This window comes from Solea senegalensis, linkage group LG19 (genome assembly GCF_019176455.1).
Source record: "Solea senegalensis isolate Sse05_10M linkage group LG19, IFAPA_SoseM_1, whole genome shotgun sequence".
NCBI classification, from domain to species: domain Eukaryota; kingdom Metazoa; phylum Chordata; class Actinopteri; order Pleuronectiformes; family Soleidae; genus Solea; species Solea senegalensis.
The window spans coordinates 12,481,027-12,503,577 of NC_058038.1; the positions used below are offsets into that span (position 1 = coordinate 12,481,027).

Here is a 22,551-nt window from a genome sequence, read left to right on the forward strand (position 1 = left end):
TAAACACTGGACGTGAGTCAGACTCTGCATCACGGTACAATTTCATAATGTACATTCACACTGAAAGGGAACATGGTATTTTTAGCTGTGATCTGGAGGGACCTTGTGTCCTGCAGCTGTGAAGACGTACAGAAAGACATCGCTGCGTCACTGCTTTGTCAGGAATTAAGCTTCTGATTGACGTCAGTGTTATTTACAATGAAACTTAAAGGAGATTTAAAGGTTATTCAGTTTTTAGTTAATAGAGATAGTGACACACTATCAACACAGACTATATCCCTTAAGAGACTCAGACACTGAGGACATGGCTGCCAGAAACAATGATTTTAACCACACTTAATAAAAGACTCACGTTATTAAATCTTCACCTGCTTACATCTGCAATTTATTCATTTCATTCATTCATTTGCAATTTCTGGCTGACAACTAAATTTATAAACTGCTATATCTCTTGCACCAAAGCCCATAGAGAAACTGAGAGGGCCAGATTTGATTCCTAGGGGCCAATGGTCGCTTCAGACATTTGTTTTAACTTTTTTATAAACATGTTATTTTCATTGTCCCAATTATCATTTTTAAATGGCAACGCCAACCATAGCTATGCCATACAGGAGTGAACAAATGGGAAAAAAAACCAAAACATTTCTTTGACATATGGAGTCAGATAACATATTAACATAAAGTAATATTTACATCTACTTATTTACAACCTTATTGAAAAGTTAATTAAATAAATAAATAAATAAATAAATAAATAAATGTACTGTTGACCATTTTGCAAATGGTGTATGCACGTATCAGTCCCCCAACTCTGGACTCAGGACATGTCTCTCCGTGTTTAAAGAAAAATACCAAAATGCCAGGGCCGATATTCTGTCCCAATCCTATAAATGACATAATATAAAACCAAACCTCAAGCTGCAGGTCGTCTAAAATTCCACAGACTTGTTTGGCCATGCCTGATGTAAAAGTAAATCTAATGATTGAGATGATCATCATAATTGATTAGAATCATGAGACCAGTGACTTCATGGCACGCTGAACAGAATATCACAGCATGTTCCCTTTTTTTTTTTTTTATAAAGGGAAGGGAAAAAAAAATGACTGTAATGATTCTCAGCATGTGGTCGAGACACTTAATTGAACCCACTGGGTTTTTCTCAGTCACACAGGAAAACCAGAACCCTCAGAGAGCACACGCCTCTTTGTCACCTGCGTCTTACATGTTGACACCTGGCATTTTTACATTTTGATCCATTGGATCCAGAGGACTTTGTGTTTCTATTCAGAACTGTACCTGCTCATAGCTACTGCCATCTTACATAAGCATGATCATTTCACCCGGATCTATTTATGTTAGGATCTGCATAAAATGTCCTTTTCCCCTTCTGTTATACTGTATGGCTGTCTGTCTGTTTTCCCCCTGTCTGCATGAGTGGGTGTGTCTCCTTGTCCTTTTCCCTGCAGGTTGGCCGGAGAAACCCCTTTACCTACCAACTCACCTGCTGCAGATTACTCTGATTGCCACCACTCACTCCTTCCTCACCTGTATTCACCAGATTGTTTTGTCTTCCTCCCACTAACACGCAGCCTTCATGCTTGCCTTCTCAGCTTTTGATCCCAGCCTCTGTAATTTTTGCTTTTCATTTCTTCTGGTTGATTTGTCGAAACTGTAAACAGGAAGTTACTAACAGAAAATCCACGCAGATGTAAACAGAACCTCCTTGGTGGAGGTACTGAGAAGCTCTTGCATCTTCCAACTCCAATGTGGTATATTTTCCTGCAAATTTCAAATACTCTGGTTCTAATATTCTGCAAAAACACCATACTGACCATATGTGTGAATAGTTGGTGGAGTGCTTCTTTGTGCTGAGACTTGATTTCTGCCTGCAAATTAAAGTGTTTAATTATGTGTTGGTCACAAGTGAGAGTTTGACAGAGCAGGACAGTGAAAGGTCAACACTTTCCACCATGGTTAGTTTTTACAGTCTGGCAACTACACTGGTGAGGAAATGTGTTTAATGCTCTCAAAAACTCTAAAGTCAATATTTATACACCACTCTATTTTGATCCCATACGAGTCCAATGAGCCCTAGACCACCCTCAAGTCATCATGCCCTTGGATGTAATGGTTGATGTTTAGTTCTGCTAAATGGCAGCGTAAATGATTCATTAAACTACCTTTTAAGTCTAGTTTCCAGATGAGTAGCTTTGTTTCAGTAGTTGTGTTGTTCTACTAGCTGGAGCTGGAGGAGAGGCTGCAACCACTGCACTCTCACACCCCACTGACCAGTGTTTATTTCCACTGGAACCCACCATTTATTTTCATGAGGGTATGAATGTATATTTTGATATGGCTCTTGTGTTGTTTTAGATGAGTCACTGGGGAAGGTGTGGGTACATGTGAGAACAGCGTATGCCTAGCAGACACTCGGCATAAGAAAGGCCTCTGTATCCTTCTGAAGCTTTCTTTATATGAAGTTAACAAGATGACAAACTAAACTAACAGTTTTACATAAGATGACGCGCTGAAGTTAAAACTGAGCGTCAGACTGGAGATGAAGGATAAAAGTGACTTGGAATGTGGTGCAGTTGTACTGCTGATTCACAGGGATTTTCATGCACAGCCGTCGCTATAGGCTTTATGAGAGAACGGTCCAAAAAAAAGAAAATATCCAGAGAGTGGCTGTCGTCGTTGACATCCGTGTCTCTCAAAAGTAAATGCCCAAATTTCACTTGTTATCATAACAAAGTGATAAAAATTAAAATTAACCACAACGTAAATATATTCTCCGTCCGTCCACGGCTCATACATATAATTACAGAAATGAAATTTAACCTTATAAGTTAATTTCACTCTAACCCACAATGAGACTTGTTGACAAAAACTCAATAAACATAAATTGTACAACATTTGAGAAAAAAAAATTCATATTCAAGACATTTTCATCAATATTTACCCCTTTAAACATATTTTGATCTCTGTCTGTCATGCATGTCATGCCTTATTCTCAGCTGATAAGATAAGATTAAAGTTTGAAGCTGTACATTTTCATCCTTCCCCTCGTGCCATCAGGTGCATCTGGACAGATACTCCGCCAATTGGGCTCCGAGGCAGCGGAGCGAGAGCTAACCTGCCCGGTTGGCTGCAAGTCTCTGACTTTAAAGGGAGCAGATTTTGTTGTTTTGCTGTTTGTCACAATCTACAAAAAAAGGTATGATTTGAACTGCTGCTGCAGCCTTATGGTGAGTTTTTGTTAAATATTGACTGAGCGGTATGGGATTAAGCCAGCAACGTATCTTGATAAAACTTCACACTGAATGGCAGGAAGAGGCTGAAATAATAAACTCCACATCCAATGAGACGAGCCTTGTTGGTTTTAGAAGTTAGTAAGCTACTATAAGTAGGTTGTAAAAACCTTCAGACAGACCTTCTGTACAACAGAAGTAGATATTTTCCCCTCGCCCACTCATTGTTTCTGTATTTGCCTCGGTCAAAAGCCTCTCATTTTGTCTTCCAAGGACTGATGTGCTCATCTTGTCAATTTCCTTCTCCTTTATCTCTGAGAGAGACAGTGAGCAGACAGGCGGGCTTCACTCACGGGCCAAAACAGCCCAGAGATGCCACAGATTCCTCAGCCATACGCTCATCACTTGTTTGGGACATCCCTGTCCTGTGTTTGCTGTGTGCTCTGTGGGCCCCGCCCACTCTGCTTGTTCCACAGGTGCATCCAATTCAGCAATCATGCTGTGGAGAGGAAAGGATGGGGGGAAAAAAGCTGGGACGGGCCTCTCTGGAGCCACTGGGAGTGATGTGTTTTCTCCATTCAACCTTTTTTCCTCACCCTTTGTTCTCAACGGTATGTGTGATATTTTATCCAGTGGAGAAACGTTGTCTTTTACTTTAAATGGATTAACCTTGGTTTAAGTTAATGGTGTCTTTCCTTGTGTCGTAGGCCGATCATCTACTTTTGGAGCAGTTTTACATTTTATTAATTCATTGTAAATAAACGCTTTTAAATGATCCCAGGATTTGTTTTACACTGTTACTCCCCTCATCCCCTGGACTTTAACAACTTTATTTGTTGAGCACATAATTATACATAGTTGACATTCAGCGTGCTTATAGAATTATAGCGAGAACAAAGACGTTTTCAAAATATCAATTTAAAGAGTGGATGCATGTACACATGATATTACTCACTCACTCACACTTGCTCATTTTTTTAAATGCAATTGTTTGGCGCCCCCTGCTGAAATACTTAATATATTTAAACATTTTACACTCAGCAGGCACATTTAAAATAATGGCTTAGTATTTTTCTATATCGAAGTGCCTAAGATTCTTTTCAACTTCCACTAAATAATTTATGTACTGCTTAGACTTATCTCGATGAGCACCTTTTTCTTATACCCAAATTAATTTTTTCTTGTCCTCTGATTATCCCCAGGAGGTTGCGTTTAATTTTTAAGTCTGTGCTTGTACAATGTTTAATTCACGAATTGGACCATATATTGTATCCAATAAAAGCCTAATCATCACAATTACTACTTATTACAAAAGACCTAATATACCCATGACTTAATGATTCAGTGTGTAAGAATTAGTGATCTAATGGTGAGACTGCAACAGTTAGACTCCTCAATGCCTTTTTCCAAGTGTATCAGCAAACTATAGTGGACTTCACATACCACATAGGATGTAAGTTTTTCCACAGTTTTCTCACCCTCATTTCCATTTCCTCTGTTATGTGGGAACGTTATTCACCATCATTGCTCATGTAGAAAGCTGCTGTTTTAAAATGCACACCTGTCGAGCTGCAGCAGAAACATGCTGCCTCAGGATGATGACCTCTGTAAAACAATGTCTGTATAAAAGACTTGTCTGACTTAAAAGGTAGTTTAATGAATCATTTACGCTGCCATTTAGCAGAACTAAGTCTGCAAAATCCAAACTGGTTTGATTTTAAAGTAAATGTACCATTATCCTAACATTCATAGGCCCAGAAAGCCTCCCAAATATTACACCCTGGACCTTTAATCGTTTATGAAAATTAACAGTGGTTGACACTTTTGTGAACTAAATGTACTGCCTCTGCACAGAAAAGAGGATTTGTGTCTACAAACAAAATCCTAAAATAAATTTCCCTCTGTGACACAACAGCACTTGCTGCCAGATTTGCCATGAAAGCCAAATGAGGTTTAAATGTAATCACAATTGAGTGAACACATCATGTACTCATCAAAAAGAGGAGATGTTTTTTTTGTTTTTTTTTATGAAATTGCTTTCACTCCAAAGAAACCTCTTGCTCTCTAATTAGCTGATATGTGTGCTGTGTTTGCGTGTCAGCTCAGGTTTGTCAGTCTGTTGTATCCTAAATAAAATATGAAGCATCTATTTCCGCCTTCTCCAGAAACACATGTGCTCAGGAGGTGGCTGCTGCTGCTGTTAATTCAGCTGCCCGTTGTCATGCCGATGATACATAATTTGATGCCTGAGCGTGGATTAATGTCAGCGTGTTTCTATGTAGACAAGTTTTCCATATATTCATTTGTAAGGAGTTCTAATATAAATATCACAGTGTTCTGAAATAGTGTGTAGAATGACTTATTGAGTGGTTATATTTGAGATTGGTTTAATGCAGGGGTCTCCCACTCTAATGCCTTGGGGGGGGCACTGATCTAGTCTGTAGTGAAAAAAGTCAAACTTTTCAGGCAATATGAGCTTAAAATGATATCATGATTTTCCCCTCATGACACTTTCTTTAGATATTTCAAAACAAAACCATTTTTGTTGCTATGGAACGATGTATAGCAAAATTATAATCTTAATAGAAAAAATGTGCAGAACTAACTATATCTTGATATAGGCTGTATAAAATCAATTGGAGGGCCACAAATGCTAGTTTGAGACCTCAGGTCTAATGACTTGCTTGTTCTGCCACTTAAGTACTAGAGAACATAAGATGAGATATACTATATGTCATACAAAGAAGCATAAGCCGCTTAAATGACTTTAGGGCAAAGGACGCCATCTTCTACAGCCGCTAAAATGGACAAACCAGCCAGAATGTAACTTTAAATCATCATTATCATCTTTATATGTGCTAATTATCATAACCCATCATACCAAATAAACAAAACATAAGAGAATGGAAACACTGAGTCACTCACCAAGCTGCTCTTTAAGAAAATTGACCTACAAGTCAACCTCAAATTTCAAACTAGAAATGTTCCAGCAGTTTTCTAATACTTAGTAGAGAAAACAACTCGCCTCATTCAGACAGAAATGGTATTCAATTCAATTCAATTAATGACATATAAAAAGTCATATTCATAACCTGAGTGTATCCTCTTTACGGCAAATACTCTTGTCCTTTAAAAGCATCACATTTTGCTAAAAGTGCAAAGTGTGCTTGTCTTGAGTTTTGAGTCAATCACAACAGGGCAGCACTGTGGCCTGAGGTAAAACTTGATAGTTTAAGTTTGTTAAACTTACAAAAATGAGTTCACCCAGTGACTGTCCCATACACTCTTCATATACTCACACTGTTTAAGTAATGCAATACAACTAATGTAAAAGTGGTATTTACTCAGACTGTTTACATAGAATGAACTTTCGGGTTAAAAGTGTGGATTAATGTTTGTGTAAATAATTTTGCAAATCTGCTGGGCCAGCTTTTTTATTCGGACGTGTCCATTGCGCGTGCGGCCGGTGCGTAAAATCCACAGGCGAGCCGGACGCGCACCGAGTGGAGTCTTCAGGTGCAGGTGATTGACAGGTGAGCGAAGTGACGCGTCGGGAGGAACCACGAACACAAAGGCAAGGTTTACGCAGGATTATTTCACGAGTCAGCCGGTACAGGCGTGGATGAGAGAGATCCGAACACGTTTTAGAGGTAAGAAAATGAACACGAGTGTTTGATTAAATTTAATTTTTTTTTGTTTTGTTTTGTTTTGTTTTGCTTTTTTTGTTCGTCTCCATGGCACGTGATGGCAGACGGATCCTCGCATCGTTTTATCATCTCTGACTTATGATCGTCTCTAAAGCGCTTTTAGTTTCGGAGAGAAAAAAACACACAGAAGAGTTCCTGTTTCAATTTGGCATGTGTCGTCCTACAGTGACTCACAGGCTGAATGTTGTGGGAAATTTCAAGTAACTTTTAAGTCTAAATGTTTAGATCACAGCCTTTGAGTATTGATTCTTAACAGTTATAAGTCAATATTTATTTATTGTTTAGTTGAGATGAAATGTCTAATATGATATTATCAGGTTTTTACTACAAAAATGGGTTAAGCACAAATGTGTGTTTCACATGAAGAAATTGCTATGAAGTAATGCACCCAGGCAGATGTAATAGTCATGGCAATGTGTCAATTTAAAATTTAAATTCAGGGACTTCTACAAATAAATGATAGTACAAGTGATTCTAGGACTAGTTATTCTCTGGCAAAAGAATGCCACTGTATAATTCACAGGGTAATAAGTCACTCAACAAAATTAAGGTGAAGGGTATTTGAAGCTCGTACAGAAGAAGTAAATCAATGACACCATATCAATGAATGACCATTATTTTCCCTAAATCTTCTGCTCATCAGGACACCGATGGAGCTGTGTGGCCCCAACATGAGTGAGAGCGGAGGTTCTCTGTGCCAGGTGAAGCAGCTGCCCAGTCACAGTGTTCCCCTGTGTCGCCTGCAGGCCAGCGGACACCACACACACAACCTCCCCCACCTCCAGCCCTGGGTCAACCACGCGACCCCGGCCCTCATCTCCAGTCCAGCGGTGGCCCTCAGACACAGGGTCAATGGAGCCATGGCTGCCAGCTGCAGCGGCCCGGAGTGCGCCGCCTCCAGACTGGGAGAGGAGGCAGCGCTGGCACCACGGGGCGTCTCCCCGGGGAAGGTGTTGGTGACGGGAGGAGGAGGATATTTCGGCTTCAGGCTGGGGAAGGAGCTGGCCCGCCAGGGAATGTCAGTGATCCTCCTGGACATGAACAAGCCTCCCTCTGCGGTCCCTGATGGAACAACCTTCTATCAGGTATGGAACAGGGCAAAGACATGTGACGTTACCTCGCTAACATATTTGATTCATGTCACCCAAATACTGTGAAGAGTGAGAAAAGAAAAGGAAATAAAAGATAACCAGTAACAATTCTCTCACCCACCCACAACAAAGAGGGGTTACTCTTTCGGGTATGTTGGCTGTATATCTTAAACACATTTTTAAAACACAGTTATGGTATGGTGGTGGTACGATGAACTATAAAGAAGCATGTACGGCCAAATAAATGGATCAAATAAAAGTAAAATAAATATCCATCACAACTCCAGGCTTTGTTCACAACAAAGAAAATAGCTCCACTGTTTCTTTATATTTGTGACCGAGTCCTTGAAAGGAGGTTCTCGATTTTACCATGAAGATTTTAATTCTTTCCTTAAAACGTCTTTGCTTTAGCCTTCAATCACAGTTTATCTTGAGAGTTATTTAAATGTATTCAATTAATGTGCACATGTATACTTCCTTTTATTATGTGGTGTGACTATTATGTGGCTTTTACTCATACACGTTTGGCTAAGTGAGCCTGTGGCTGATTGTACTGCCGAGGATGAGGTGTTGAGAGGGAAGCTTTTTGGCTTCCCTCTCAGGCTCCCTTTTTGTGTCCAACTTGGCAAGCAGGACAACCATTTTTGTCCCAGGTTCAGATAATCAAAAACACGTCCTTTTAGCCAACCTTTAGTCAGAATAATACTGCATTTTACACACACTTTATGGTTCCCAAAAGTCTGTAAGGAAGAAGAAAAACGACTTGCATTTTAGTTTTCTAATCTTGGGCTGCGTTGGTGTTATGTGTTATGTGTGATGTCATGAAATAACAAATATGAATAAGAATAATAGCTAGAATAGAATAGAAGATAGAATTTGATACATGAAAAGCAATACAGTGTACGAGATGGGAGGGTTAGGGTTAGGGAACCTTAAGGAACCAAGGGAACCTTAGGGAACCCTAACCCTTAACCTTAGGGAACATAGGGAACCTTGAAGGGCGCCTAGTTTGTGTCTTATCCTAAGTTATGGCTGTTTATATTGAACACCAATTGAACACCTTCTCTGTCATTAGGCTTATTTTAAAGACTTTAATTGAATATTTACCTGTGCAGGTGTGTTTGTTGTGTCTTACCTCCACATTTGGTTTGGGATATAAATGACATGAAATGCACAGTATATGTAACAGTCACACTGCTGCGCACAAACTTGAAAATCAACTCCGGTGTTTCCTTGCGTCAGCGCGTGTCAGTGCGTCTCTCTGGTTAGTCTGCGTGCTGGGTGGAAACAGACACAGGTGAGTGATCCGACCCAGAATGCCAGCTGCTGACTGAGTCACAGTGGGTGGAGACATGATTCAGGTTTCACCGACAGGCCTCGTGGCACACTTACCTTAATTATAACTGTCCCTTAATGAGTTTATTAGAGACACACACACTGCCACATCACACTGCACTGCTTCCAACCTGTTCACTGCTGATATTGTAGTGAGAATAATAAAAGCACTGCTTCGTGTGAAAGGACAAACTTCCTGTCCTCGTCAGTAGAAAGGACTAATTCAAGACTGAAATGAATTCCTCCCTCTCTCTCTTACAGAGTGACATTCGAGACTATCCATCCCTCTATAAAGTGTGTGAAGGTGTCGACTGTATATTCCACACGGCGTCGTATGGCATGTCTGGACCAGAACAGGTGACTTCCCTTCAGTTCATCCTAATCATTCACACATATAAATAAAGTCATATAAACTAGTGATTACTTATGGCAAATTCACACACTTTGGAGGTGTCAACTCTGCCAAACTGCATTGTGGGTCCTTTGCGCCGCTTTATAGTGTTGCTACTGTTGTTTTCCTTCATTTATATGTGTACTGTCTTTTTCTGTCGTTTCCCAATGAGGAAAGTCAATGTTTTATCTGTTGAGAAGTTGATAAGTGTTTCAACATTTCAACAGCAGCAACGTGAGGCAATCTGCCAATCAAAAGACTTTATGTTAGGGGTGTCAAACTCATTTTAGTTCAGGGGCCACGTACAGAACAATGTGACATGTAAAATAATAGCATAATGACCTACTTATAAACAAGACCTCCCAGTTTTTCCCCTTTGTTTTACATTTAATGAAGTATCTTTTTTACAAAAGATATAATAAACAACCTGAAATTTCCTGAGGGAAATTTAATCATTTCAACAATATTATGCCTAAGTTTACCATTTACACATCACGCATTACAACTGACAGATCGCAGTGGATCTACAAAGGCACAAAACATTGAGTCACAGGTATCTGGAACTGGAAAATAGAGTAGAATTTTAGCAAATTCATCCGTATGTTTGACACCCCTGCTTTATGCAGATATTCCAACTAGGGGTCGATACACCAGGGCAAATATTGATATCTTAATAAACACATTAAGACGTTCTAAAGTGAGAGTTTACAACGGCATATGGAGGAGAAAGCTACGTTAAGGGATGCTCCGTCCTCGTTCACTTCATAGACTTTATGCTCTTCTCTATGTTGTTGTAACAAACAGGTTTTTCCACCACAATGAAAAGATTGGAGTTTTGTTTTGCAATTGTTTTGATTAAGACGTTTGATACATTTTGAGTCAGTCCCGCTCAAGCAGCAGCTATAATAAAATAAAATGTGATCTTTTTCTTTGTCTCCAGCTGAAGAAAGAGCAGGTGGAGTCTGTCAACGTTGGAGGGACTAATAATGTTATAAATGGTAAGAATACATGCAGCTGTTAATGAATCAACTACATCTTTTGCTGAGCACCAAAATGTGGTTACTTGACAGTCTGACTTGGACAAATCAGTTTCATGTCTACAATTTTATTTGCAAAACTAAACCCTTGTTACTGAAGCAGCATCACGTTAAATAAATTGGTTGTGCTCTGCTTCAGTGTGTAAGGAGAGGAGCATTCCCCGCCTGGTGTACACGAGCACCATCAACGTGGTGTTTGCTGGGAAACCAATTGAGGATGGTGACGAGACTTCAGTGCCGTGCGTGCCTCCTGACGTGGTACGTAACAAGAATCAGATCGACTTAACCGACGCCTGATTTTGACCAATGAGCTTTGTTAAAGCTATAGTACAAGGCTATTCAAATGGCGGCCCGTGGGCCACATGCAGCCCATAACCCAGCCACTAAAAACACTGAGAAATAATTGAGACACACTTTTCACAGTCCCTCAAAGATTCCTACATACATTCCTACAGTAGTCTGATGAGGTTTGATAGCAGTCTTAGTTGTGTTGCGTATGTGTTAGCGTTAGGTTGTATGGTTATCTGATTTCAAAGATAAACAAATGCTAATATTGTGCACCCTTTTTGATTTCATGCACTTTAAGTTGCACATGAGATGACAAAACAGGTAATACTGTGCACTTTTAGGTGCTTTGAGGTGTGCGAAGGACAGGTATGACTAAAATAAATGTGTGCTAGTTCTTTTATTGCTCTTTTAATCCACATTTTTTGATGTACTCTTTAAATTTGGCACCAAATGCTGCTGCTGCTGCTGCTGCTGCTTACTGGCTGCAGAAAATGTCTGGCCCAGCCAGATTTCTTGGTTTGAAAATGCGGGCAGACTGAGTTTGTTATTGAATAGTCCTGCTGTAGCGTGTTACCGTTAAATATAAATAAAGTGTCCTTTACATTCAGACCGTTGTCGAATTAGTTCCCAAAGTGAGTCATTTAGCCTGGCAGCTCCACACGGCTCTCTCTGCATATCTCAGTCTAGCGGTGTTTAGATCTTGTGTTGACTGGTGACATTCCTGCACCGCTCACACAGGAAGATTTGTTACACGACAAGAAAGATGGAGACAACAGCAAATGCTTCTTGCCCCCAACCCGCCCCTGAGCTGCTGGTGTTTACACACAAAGGCTCTCTCAGTCACGTCTGATAGAATTCTTTGACAAAAGCCTGTTTTTCAGATGAAGGACGCAGCAGATGAACAGAATCATCAAAAGTTATGCACTGCAGCTTTAAGTGTCTTAGGTGTACTTAAATAAATAAACAAACAAAAAAAGCAGAGATTAACTGTGTTTTTCTTCTTTCCCCAGCACATTGACCACTATTCCAGAACTAAAGCGATTGCAGAGCAGATGATACTCTCAGCCAATGGATGCTCCCTGAAAGGTGTGAAGCAATGACGGCGTTACCACAGGATCACATGTGTGTTTCTGTGTAAAACGCCCTCTTTTTTTGCTTGTTGTTGTTGTTTGAAATAGCAACAGAGAGAGGCTGAGGCGACGGTAGCCATGGAAACCTGTGGTGTGCAGTCCAATACAACACTGACACTAGTTTAAATTTAGAGCTCGACAAAAAAAAAGCACACGCACAACCCATAAGAATCCAAATTCAATTAGAGATAATTTAGAACAAAATCATTTACTTTTAAAACATTAAAGATATTCAGCGAATTGCACTTCTGTGTTGCTGCTGACATGCAGGTGTGTAACATGCGGCCTGATTCTGCATTTACACTGTGGTATGTGTAAATCTGTATCTGCATATATCAGCAGACACCTGCCTTTGCTGAAACTATGATGACTGATAATGGCCACTGTCGGCATTTCTGTTGCTTTTCTGATTTTGCTGCTTCACGTTCCAAATGTGCACATGTGAAAAATGTATTTAGTGAAGTAAGTAAGTTACATAGCACCTTTCACAGCTATACAATCACAACGTGCTTTACAATAAAAATAAATACACTAAATATTAAAAGAGACATAAATAATAAGGTTGTTCTGAGCGTCTGACCTGAAGACCTCAGGATCAGGTCAGAGATGTAAGAAGGAGCTTGTCCATGTCCAGGATTTCAAAATGTACTCCTAAAATGAACAGGTAACCAGTGGAGTGATGCTTAAACTGGTGTGATGTGATCACTCTTGCACGTGTTAGGTAAAAGCAGAGTTCTGAACTGCCTGGAGACTTTCAAGCTCTTTCTTATTAAAACAAGTAAAAATGCCGTTACAGTAGTCCAAACGAGAAGAAATAATAGCGTGAATAAAAATGATTTTCAAAAGACATCAAAAATACCTCCTAAGTTCCTGAGGTTCTGCTGGAGGAATTAGCCTAAAGCTCCACAGTGCTGTTTAATCTGAGGGATTTTATCATCGGGTGCAATACTTGGCTGCAAGTAGTTTGATTCTAGTCAAGCAGCAGATGAAGGAGGACAGTTTATGGAGCTGAACATCATCAGCGCAGAGATGGTACGACACATTGCTGAACTGTCTGAGCTGCGTGTGTTGAGTGGAAGGGTTGTATTTTGTCCTGTGAAGGTGGAGAACTGCTGCGAACCTGTGTCCTGCGACCCTGCGGCATCTATGGACCAGAGGAGAGGAGACATCTCCACAGAGTGATGGTGAGGGAGACTCAGGGGAAAACAAAAACTCTTTCATCATACAGAATCATTCCTTTTGTGTTGGCACTGGGAAAAAAGAATGACTTATACTTGCAGTGTCTGAAACCTCTGTGGCAGAATGCAGTCCAGCCTCAAGTGTTTACATTATTGATGGAGCTCTCTAGGTGTCCACTTACAACCACCTCTTCTTCCAGTCTTTGCTCAGCACTGCTGGGCGGACTGTCGGCCAAGTGGCAGAGTGAGCTGAATTTGAATTTTCTGCCTTCAGTCTCATTCGTTTTACCACAAAATCAGAGATTTTAAAACTGCCAAGACTCGTAATTTCAGTTTATTATAGTAGGAAAAAAGACTTTCGGGGCTCCCTTGTAAAATAGATCTAGATTTGATCTCAGTGGGACCAACCTGGATAATAAAGGTTAAATATCTATTTATCCATCTATCCATCCATTTCAGTCAACTCACGTGTGAATGTTGAACTGTTTAGTGCATCAGAAGACAAATGGTGATGTTCGGCGTCCAGACTCCGACTTAATCACATTGACATGTCAGGGAGTGATGAGCAAACACATTAAACCCCCGGTGGAGCCTGCAGGTGGATGCTGGGGTGGTGTTGGGGCTTCATGCATGAGCAGCAACATCGACACAGAGCAGCAATTGAGAGCGATGTACGTGATGAAGACACAAGCACTTAAGCTGTGTTAAGTCATAACATGACCTTGAGATGCTGTCAGAGATTAAAGAAACATGTTACAATACTTGTTTCACTGTAAACAATAGTACAGACAGTTTATTCGCGGTTTACATCACATTTCTTACTGGGGAAAAAAAAAAAAAAACAGATTTGGCTGTGAAATAATATCAAGAAGAGATAAAAAGAATGTTGTAGCACATGAGGACAAGGAAACAACCAAACACATTTGTTTCTTCCTCTCAGGTGAACGTGGAGCGTCGCTTGTTCAGTTTCCGGTTCGGGGATCCACAGGCCAGGATGAACTGGGTCCACGTTGATAACCTGGTGCTGGCTCACACGCTGGCAGCTGACGCTCTCACAGTGAAGAGGAGCGGTGTCGCTGTGAGTTGCGCTTTCCAGCAGCAGATTCATGTGTTTAGAAAATGTTGAACTCAACAACCACACAGAATAAATTAGGCCTAACAGATTATCCCTAAATCTTTCATATTTGTTATGTCATAATCTGGACACGCACCTGAATGGCTGCACATAAAGGAAGCTGTTGATCATAATAACAATATTATGAGACCAAGTGACAACTGGTAGTGATGTCACCCATTAGAATTTGAAGCCTTGAGATTCATGAGTTGGCCAGCACCTCTACCAGGCTCTTATTGGACAATAGCAGCTGTCATGCGCTGTGCTTTATGATATAATTTCCCTCTAAATGCGAACATCATTTACAAAATAGGCATTTAAGAGGAGCTGGATGGAGTAATTGAGACCATTTAAAAATGATGTTGTGATCTGTATTGCGAAAGACTACACTGTGGCCAAGACCAAGGCAGGACGTATACAGTTTACACTCACTGGTCACTATATTAGGTTCACCTGTTCCACTGCTCACAAACTCAAAGATCTAATCAGCCAATCACGGGGCAGTGACTCGATGCATTTAGGCATGTAGACACGGTCAAGACGACCTGCGGAAGTTCAAACTAAGCAACGCACCAAAGAAGTAATGTGATTTAAGTGACTGTGAACATGGTTGTTGGTGCCAGACCGGCTGCTCTGAGTATTTTAGAAACTGTTGGATCCGCTGGGATTTTCCCACGTAACCATGTCTTGGTTTACATAGAATGGTCCGAAAAGGAGAAAATATTCAGTGAGTGGCAGTTCTTGCATTGGCACTTGATACAACCGAGTATGCAGAGGACATCTCTGAACTAACACGTCAAAGTATGAAGTGGATGACCTGGTGAATTCAGCTCAGTCTCCATCACTGAAGGTCTTTGTCTTGGGTCCACTGTGGTCTTGACTACAAAACTTGTTTAACCCTTTCATTTGTACTCGTTTGCAGAGCGGACAGGCCTATTTCATTAACGACGGAGTCTCGGTCAATCTGTTTGAGTGGCTGACACCTTTGGTGAGTCAAAGGATGATGATAATCCATCGCACGTTTTCCCTTATTGTCCACAGATCATCACTTACCCTATAAACGATATTCGAGTTGAGCTGAAATGTTTTACTTCCTCTCGTATTGTCTCGCTCTTTGTGTTGCAGTTTGAAAAGCTGGGCTACAGCAGGCCGCTGATTAATCTGCCTGTTTCACTCGTCTACTCAGCAGGTAGCACATCTCTCTAAGCTCTGTCCTTTTCCAGATGTTCCAAAATGTGACAGGTTCTTTGACATCACTAAACCCATGTGTGCTTATCTTTGATTTCAAGCCATCCTGGTGGAATACTTGCATGTAGCTCTCAGACCAGTGATAAAAGTGCCTCTCCTTTTTACCAGAAGTGAGGTAATTATGTTTCCTGTCTCTCTTTGAAGCTTTCTTTTGCCTCTCTGACTTATATCCTGCACAAATCTGCTAGTTTTGTGACCTTGGTGACCTGCTTGAGATACATTATAGATGAGCTTTGCATGCATGCCTAAATGCAAGTATGCGTCTTGTGTGTGGGAGAGTATGTCACCTGCTTCCTAATCAGCAGATCCTTGTTTAAGTCTCCTACAGCAGTGAAGGTCGGGTATTTTCCGATCTGCCCTCTGCCCTCCTGTGTCTGTTGCTGTCTCTTCTTCATGAATGATGGAAAAACAAAGTGAAATGTTGAGTAAATAATAATAAGAAACAAATTGGCAGAAAAGCTATGAGAGTAATCTCAAAGTTGTCACGTTCAAAGGAAGGCCCTGTAATTGTATGTGACGGTCTGTAGCACTGTTAAAATATACAACGATTAGACTGTGTCAAGGTGAGAGCCTTCACGGTGCATCTTAAGGAGCCGACACTGTGGCCCGTAAGGTCGTCATGAATGTGTGATGAGGCAGAAACCAAAGCTGAGTGCCGTGGGCCTGCACCTGGAGCTCATTCTGTCGGACAGCTGCTTGCTTGCTGGGGGATCGATGATTGTCCTGTGAATAAAACATAAACCGCTGTGGCTCAGAACAGGAAGTTTGAGACAATGTTAACAGGAAGTGACCTCAGTACAGTGGCTCTGTTACCAAGGTGAGGTGAGGCCGGGCAAACCTTTTGGCCGGGCTCAAATAATCTTGCTGCCAACTCTCAGGTTATACCAGTGCGTGACATGCAGAGGAGGTTTTCCCTCGTGTCCTGCTGGCAAGATGGGGACGATGTAGTTTAAAAGTGTTAAGTGTTCAAGTCAAATGAAATCACGGCATTTTCCTTTTTAGAGCTATAAGATTACATAATATTATTGGAGATGTTCTGTGTCTGTAAAACATAAATGAACTGGCACAGTGAGAGACTGTCAGGGAATAGAACGAAGAAGAAGAATAAGTGCTTGGTTAGTTCAAGGCGGAGAGTCGGAAGTAGAGAGTTAAGCTAAGTTAGTTAGTTAGTGGTGTTAAGAGATTTTAGATAGAAAGTGTTCATCTTTAAAACTACATAAAATGCTTGTAAAACTAATTGAAATGACCACAGAAAGACGTCATTGAGGTGCTAGGCACCGGATGCAAGTGTGTTGAGTTATTTTTCTCCATATACAGTGTATTTGTGTTTTTTAATTATAGATGACATTCTGGCCCTTAGGCTGCCTTTGAGATCACATCGTCTACTTTGTGCATAAAACAGAATGCAAACACACTAGCTCCTATAGATTCTACCCTACACCACACCTGCCGCTCTGCAAGACTGGGAACGGATAGATAATCAGCCACGAGACAACATTCTAAAGTGCCAGAGATAACGCAGCAGCAACAGCACCACACGCTGGACATTGAAATAGACATGTGCACAATTGCATCACACCAATTCAGCAGTGATGCATTAACAATAACAACGCAGTGACAAGTAATAAGTACAGATTTGATTTTTTAGAATAGATTTGTTGCAGTAACTATAAATGTTTTTTTTAAAAAAAGAAGCTGTTTTTTTTCAACAGGTACATTAGTTTTTTAAAGAATATACTGTGTCTGTGATTATCTGGGCAGTGTGAAGCATCACATGCCACAGAGAGATGATTGTCAGGTCAGACAGGATGAGCAGGACCAGTGTCTGTGTTCCTAAACATGATTTCATGCTCGCAGGTTGTCATACTACGACAGGTAGAGATGAGTCACAGAGAGGGAATCTGATACTGTTTTACATAAATAAGGAAGAAGTGTTTAGAAGATGGGAAGCCAAAAAGCTGAAAACTCTTCATGTTTCACGGTGTCCGTTGTAGCTCCTCTGTCAGTGTGCGTACTTTGCATGCAGAGACACCTAATCCCACGGCTTGTAAGATAACCAGAGACACCCATCGGTCACAGCCAAGGTTAACCTGAACCATTAGCCTGACAGAACTACGTGGTATGTTGGTCTGCAACACCCAAATGGGATTCTAAAAATGATTCTTGTCTTCATATAAATAAAAACCTCTCGTCTTCCACTGTAGGTGAGGAACATAGCGGTGAGCCACACTTTCAAAATTGACAAGGCCCATCAAGAGCTTGGTTACTGCCCGAAGCCGTACAGCCTGGTGGACTGTGTGGAGCAGTATCTGAGGTCCCAACAACCTCGAGCCACCTCGTCTCCTTTCACCGCCTGCTGGACCTCCCAGCTTCCCCGGCATCTTCTGCTGCTGCTGCTGATGGGTCTCAGTCTGCTGCTCCTCATGTTCTCCTGCATACTTTAAAGCAATCCATGCTCCAACTTCAGGGATTTTATTCGAGGCTGTCCCTGTGCATTATACTTTCAAATTAGATACTTGACTTGTTTGTTGGGTAACTAATAATTTTACTTCATTTTTTTTCATAGATTAGGTTTTTAGAATGTCAGGTTGTAACGTAATTCCCTTTGATTTAAGTACATGAGCTATAATACATATATATGTATATATATATATATACATATATACATATATATATATATATATATATATATATATATATATATATGTAGTGTGTGTGTGAGTTCAAAATTATGTATCTATCAGGCTGCTAAAGAGTATTAAATCTGAGTTCTATTATCAAGAATTTAAATTACTGTGATTTTATTAAGACGCGTTTGTATTAAAAGAAAATATTTCAGTTGAGACTGTTATATTAAAATGCTGCATGCTCTGATTTTAGGAAAACATTTTGTTGGGATTTGTCTCTCGCGTTTCATTCATATTTAAACTGGCAGTTTTGTACACTTTTAGAAATAAAAGCATGAGCAATGAATGCCAATGACCATTTTATGTCCATAACAAAAAAATGTTTTGACTGTAACGTGCAATTGAAGAGGAATAATAAGATAAGACTGTACTATTTATTTGTAATGACATTTGAAAGTGGCAGGCACAACAGCCGGGTGTCTTCGTAGCTAAACAGCCCTAAAACGTTTCCCATTCATTCTCTATGGTAGTGCTAAACCACTACGGATGTATTACATTTTTACAAAGTAGGTTTTTGGGGGCGCTGTTTCCTGCTTGGCTTAACAGTAAGGAGACGGCAAAGCGGCAGCAGCAGAGACACAGAACTTTTCAAAGTAAGTGTAGGCTTTTTTTGTATTCATGAGAATGTGAATTAATGCTTTTTTATTCATGTGTATCAAGATTGTTTAATATCAACTATTTCCAGGTTTGTTAGGTGATATTGTTGACGGTGTCCAGAAACATGAACGTTTAAATCGTTTCAAACTGATTATTTAAATATTGGTTTTACAGTGATATTTTGATTTCAATATATCTAATATCTCAATATTATTAGTAAATAGGTGTTGCAGTGATATATGTCTGTCTATATCAATCTATACCCAGATTTGAGTCAGCTCACAAGTATGTGTTTTACTATTTTTATGTTTTTCCATTTGAAAATTCATGAATCACAAGAATTATATTTTAGCATTAAAATATATCATTTCAGTTAAAGAGCTTCTAAATACTGCTGTATTAACCGTTACAGAAACCATGATTTTTATATTTACCAATGCTGTTAATTGAAGGCAGCCTTGGCTTTGGGTGGTGGTCTAATAGCACTGTGTGTTGTTGGGGTTTTATTCCTCTCTTTTGACAATGACGTATCTTTTAACTTTTATTATTTACATGTTTTTGAAAGCCCACAGAGAGCCAGTCTTCTCCCACAGTTCTTCAGAGTCTGCAGCAGCCCTTTTCTCCTTCTCATGGTAAATGTTTTATTTTCTTAAGTGTCCTCAGAGACAATATAATAAGCATATAAATGTCTGTATCACACTTACACTGTATGTCTCCCTTCTGGAAACAAAGGACACTGCCATGATGAATTTTGGTGACACTGTTTTAACCATAGCCTACATTTATACTTGCCCAGTGTCTCCTGTCAGGCACAGTGGAACTGATCCCATCAGCAGAACATATTATGGATGAGGAACGAGCTTGATGCGTTGGGTCTGTGGCCAGGGTCACGTGCTGTACCCTGTCACCCTTTTAAAGAGGAAGTCAGCATTTGTGTAGGTTCTGTCACCAGTCTGTGACGCAGGGGCCCGACAGCCCTCATATTCATGCCTGTTTCCCTGATGTGCCAGAGAAGTATATCTACTGCTCTGCAAAAATGTTTTTCCTGTACAAGACACAGGAGGGCTTGGTCAGGGAGATGACCTATGACCCAGGGGGAGTTCCAACAGTCTGACTTTTATGAGGCAGAAAACATCAGATGTGCTGCAGAGGAAGTAGATAATTTAAATGAATAAACTAAAATGAATTCAAACAATAATATATAGGCTTTATGTTTGTAGTAGTATTTACTGTATGTTTATGTAATTATTTATGTATTTATTAGTATGTATTTATAGTTAGTAATTTATAATTCAGTTTTCTTTTCAAATACAGTATCTCACCAACATTACCGTGGCTGTATTTACTTAAGAGGGTTTATGATAACAATAATAATAATAATAATAAAAAATTAAAGTGTATCATAAGTCAAGCTGGAGCAAAAATATTTGTATAGTGAAGTCAGCCTTTTTTCTTGATTACCGGCTTAACACATTGTGTTGTTACCTTATTCATAAAATATGCTACAGAAATATGTTTATCATTGTTGTTATATACTAGGTTAAGTTCAGTCTTTGCCAAAACCAGCATGTAAAGGCAGTATTATTATATTAACATTTAATAACAATAAATGAAAGTCTATCATATCAGTATTACCATTAAATATTTATTGTTCCCTCATAATTTTTGCAGCACTTCACTTTAAATACTAATACTAATGCCCTTGAAGTATAAACACACATTGTAGAAAGGTATTATTAACGAAATAGTTTGGGCGAGGTGGGATTTGCTCCAAATAATGCAAAAATCCTGCAGATAAAAAACATGCTGCCATAGTACATTGCAACTATTCGCTAATATTAAACGTACCTTTTACCACGAAGGCTGTTGAACTGTCAATTATTGTTTTCTCGGTAATTTGCAGACAAACATACTCAATGAAGTCGCTAATCGTTTTCACGGTGTGTGTGTGCTGTACACTACTGTTGACGCGCTCAACCATCTCCTGCGTTACGAAAACGATGTTCTGGCAGCGGTGGGATTCGAACCCACGCCATCGAAATGACTGGAGCCTAAATCCAGCGCCTTAGACCACTCGGCCACGCTACCCACGTGCTGCACATGTAAAATGTTTGAATAAATCCGTGATACGTTGTTACATGAACGACGTATTACAGTGGGTTTGTGGACGGAGTTGCCCTACGTGCCTCGGATAATGCTGCATATCAATTGGCTTTTAGTAAGTAATTTATAACGTAAAAGAAGTATTTTATTATACAACGATTAACTCGATGAGATGAGTAATGTACGGATGTAATGTACATGTCAAACGTCGTGAGAGTAGTAAAAAATGAACTAATCCTCCTCCCCACTACGTTATGAAATACTATGTACATTTCAAAAATAATACAAAAGCAAAAGATGACAGGAATGGCTCTTAAAACAATAGTGTTCTTGTTTGATAGAGATTTTCTTTTTATTTACTGCTCAGCTTCCCTTTTAATGGACACAAATAAAGGTTTAGACTCTAAACCTTTAGAGTTTTCACTCTGAACTTTCGAGATTCGGATTAGGCACATTTAGTTGGTAATGCTGAAAGAGGATATCTGGGCTCAACTGGTTGAAATCATCAGTTGTTATGAGGAAAACCTCAAATGTTTTTTCAGTAGTACCTAGGGAAATGTTGCTGCCTATATATCTAATAAACTACTGAGCATAATAATCACCCACCGCCATCATCACAACACAAAATGCAGGACGAGGAGCCTTTGTGAAGAAAGGTAATGCATTTGTCCGGTGCACCTTCAGATATATGGTTCTCCAAATTGTCCTGTTTTCAGGTCTTAGTCAATCAAAAGCAGGTCGATAATAATTGCACATTCTCAGTGTTTTTACAGGATTCCATGTTCTCATGAATCCATAATGCATTTGAAGGCATGTACTATGGTTATGTGATGTAGGGAATGCAATCGCCTTGTTGTCAAGTTTAATGGACTTGTAGCTGATTTGGAAGCAGTTTGGGCTTATGCACAGTTTTTTCTACCTCACATTGCAGCATATAAAATAGCCATAACAAGTGTTTCCCATCAGATAAAAGGCCAAAACAGGACAGGTTGAAACATCGCTGTGATTTTATCTCTAACGCCATATCAGCATTGCCCATTAAGGGTTTTTGCTCTCTCATGAGCATCAGATCACGGGGAAAGTGAGAGTGAAATAAAAACACCATGAAACTGTTATGTTTTGTTGTTACTGTGGACGAGGTCAGCAAAAAAGGCTGAGGTCCGGAAAATGATTGGGTTTTAAGAATTAGTCATATATTTGATTGTTGCTTTAACAAGCATGTTCTCCCTGTGTGCGTTAGTTTTCCCCTGTGTCCTCCTATGGTCCAAAAACATGCAGAGGTTAAGTGGACACAGTAGGTGTGACTGTAAGAGTGAATGGTTGTTGGTCTCTGTGATGGACTGGGTGTCCCCCAAACTTTCACCCTATGTGAGCTGGGATTGGCTCCAGCGGCGCT

General features: G+C 40.0%; 1 protein-coding gene, 1 long non-coding RNA gene and 1 other non-coding gene across 3 annotated transcripts; 2 read left to right on the forward strand and 1 right to left on the reverse strand.

The window, feature by feature from the left end:
• The first annotated feature begins 1,135 nt into the window (after positions 1-1,135).
• Positions 1,136-4,024, forward strand: LOC122785585. Its single transcript, XR_006362306.1, has 4 exons — positions 1,136-1,629; positions 3,077-3,215; positions 3,726-3,860; positions 3,957-4,024. It is a non-coding gene; the product is annotated as an uncharacterized LOC122785585 (long non-coding RNA).
• Positions 4,025-6,634: 2,610 nt separating this feature from the next.
• Positions 6,635-18,409, forward strand: sdr42e2 (short chain dehydrogenase/reductase family 42E, member 2). Its single transcript, XM_044050265.1, has 12 exons — positions 6,635-6,899; positions 7,600-8,041; positions 9,644-9,739; positions 10,714-10,771; positions 10,950-11,068; positions 12,109-12,184; positions 13,330-13,412; positions 14,347-14,484; positions 15,443-15,508; positions 15,646-15,709; positions 15,810-15,883; positions 17,973-18,409. The coding sequence occupies exons 2-12, from the start codon at positions 7,607-7,609 to the stop codon at positions 18,210-18,212; spliced, it is 1,449 nt and encodes a 482-aa protein (XP_043906200.1). The 5' UTR covers positions 6,635-6,899; positions 7,600-7,606; the 3' UTR covers positions 18,213-18,409.
• Positions 18,410-21,058: 2,649 nt separating this feature from the next.
• Positions 21,059-21,140, reverse strand: trnal-uag. The gene has a single exon. It is a non-coding gene; the product is annotated as a tRNA-Leu (tRNA).
• Positions 21,141-22,551: the final 1,411 nt, after the last annotated feature.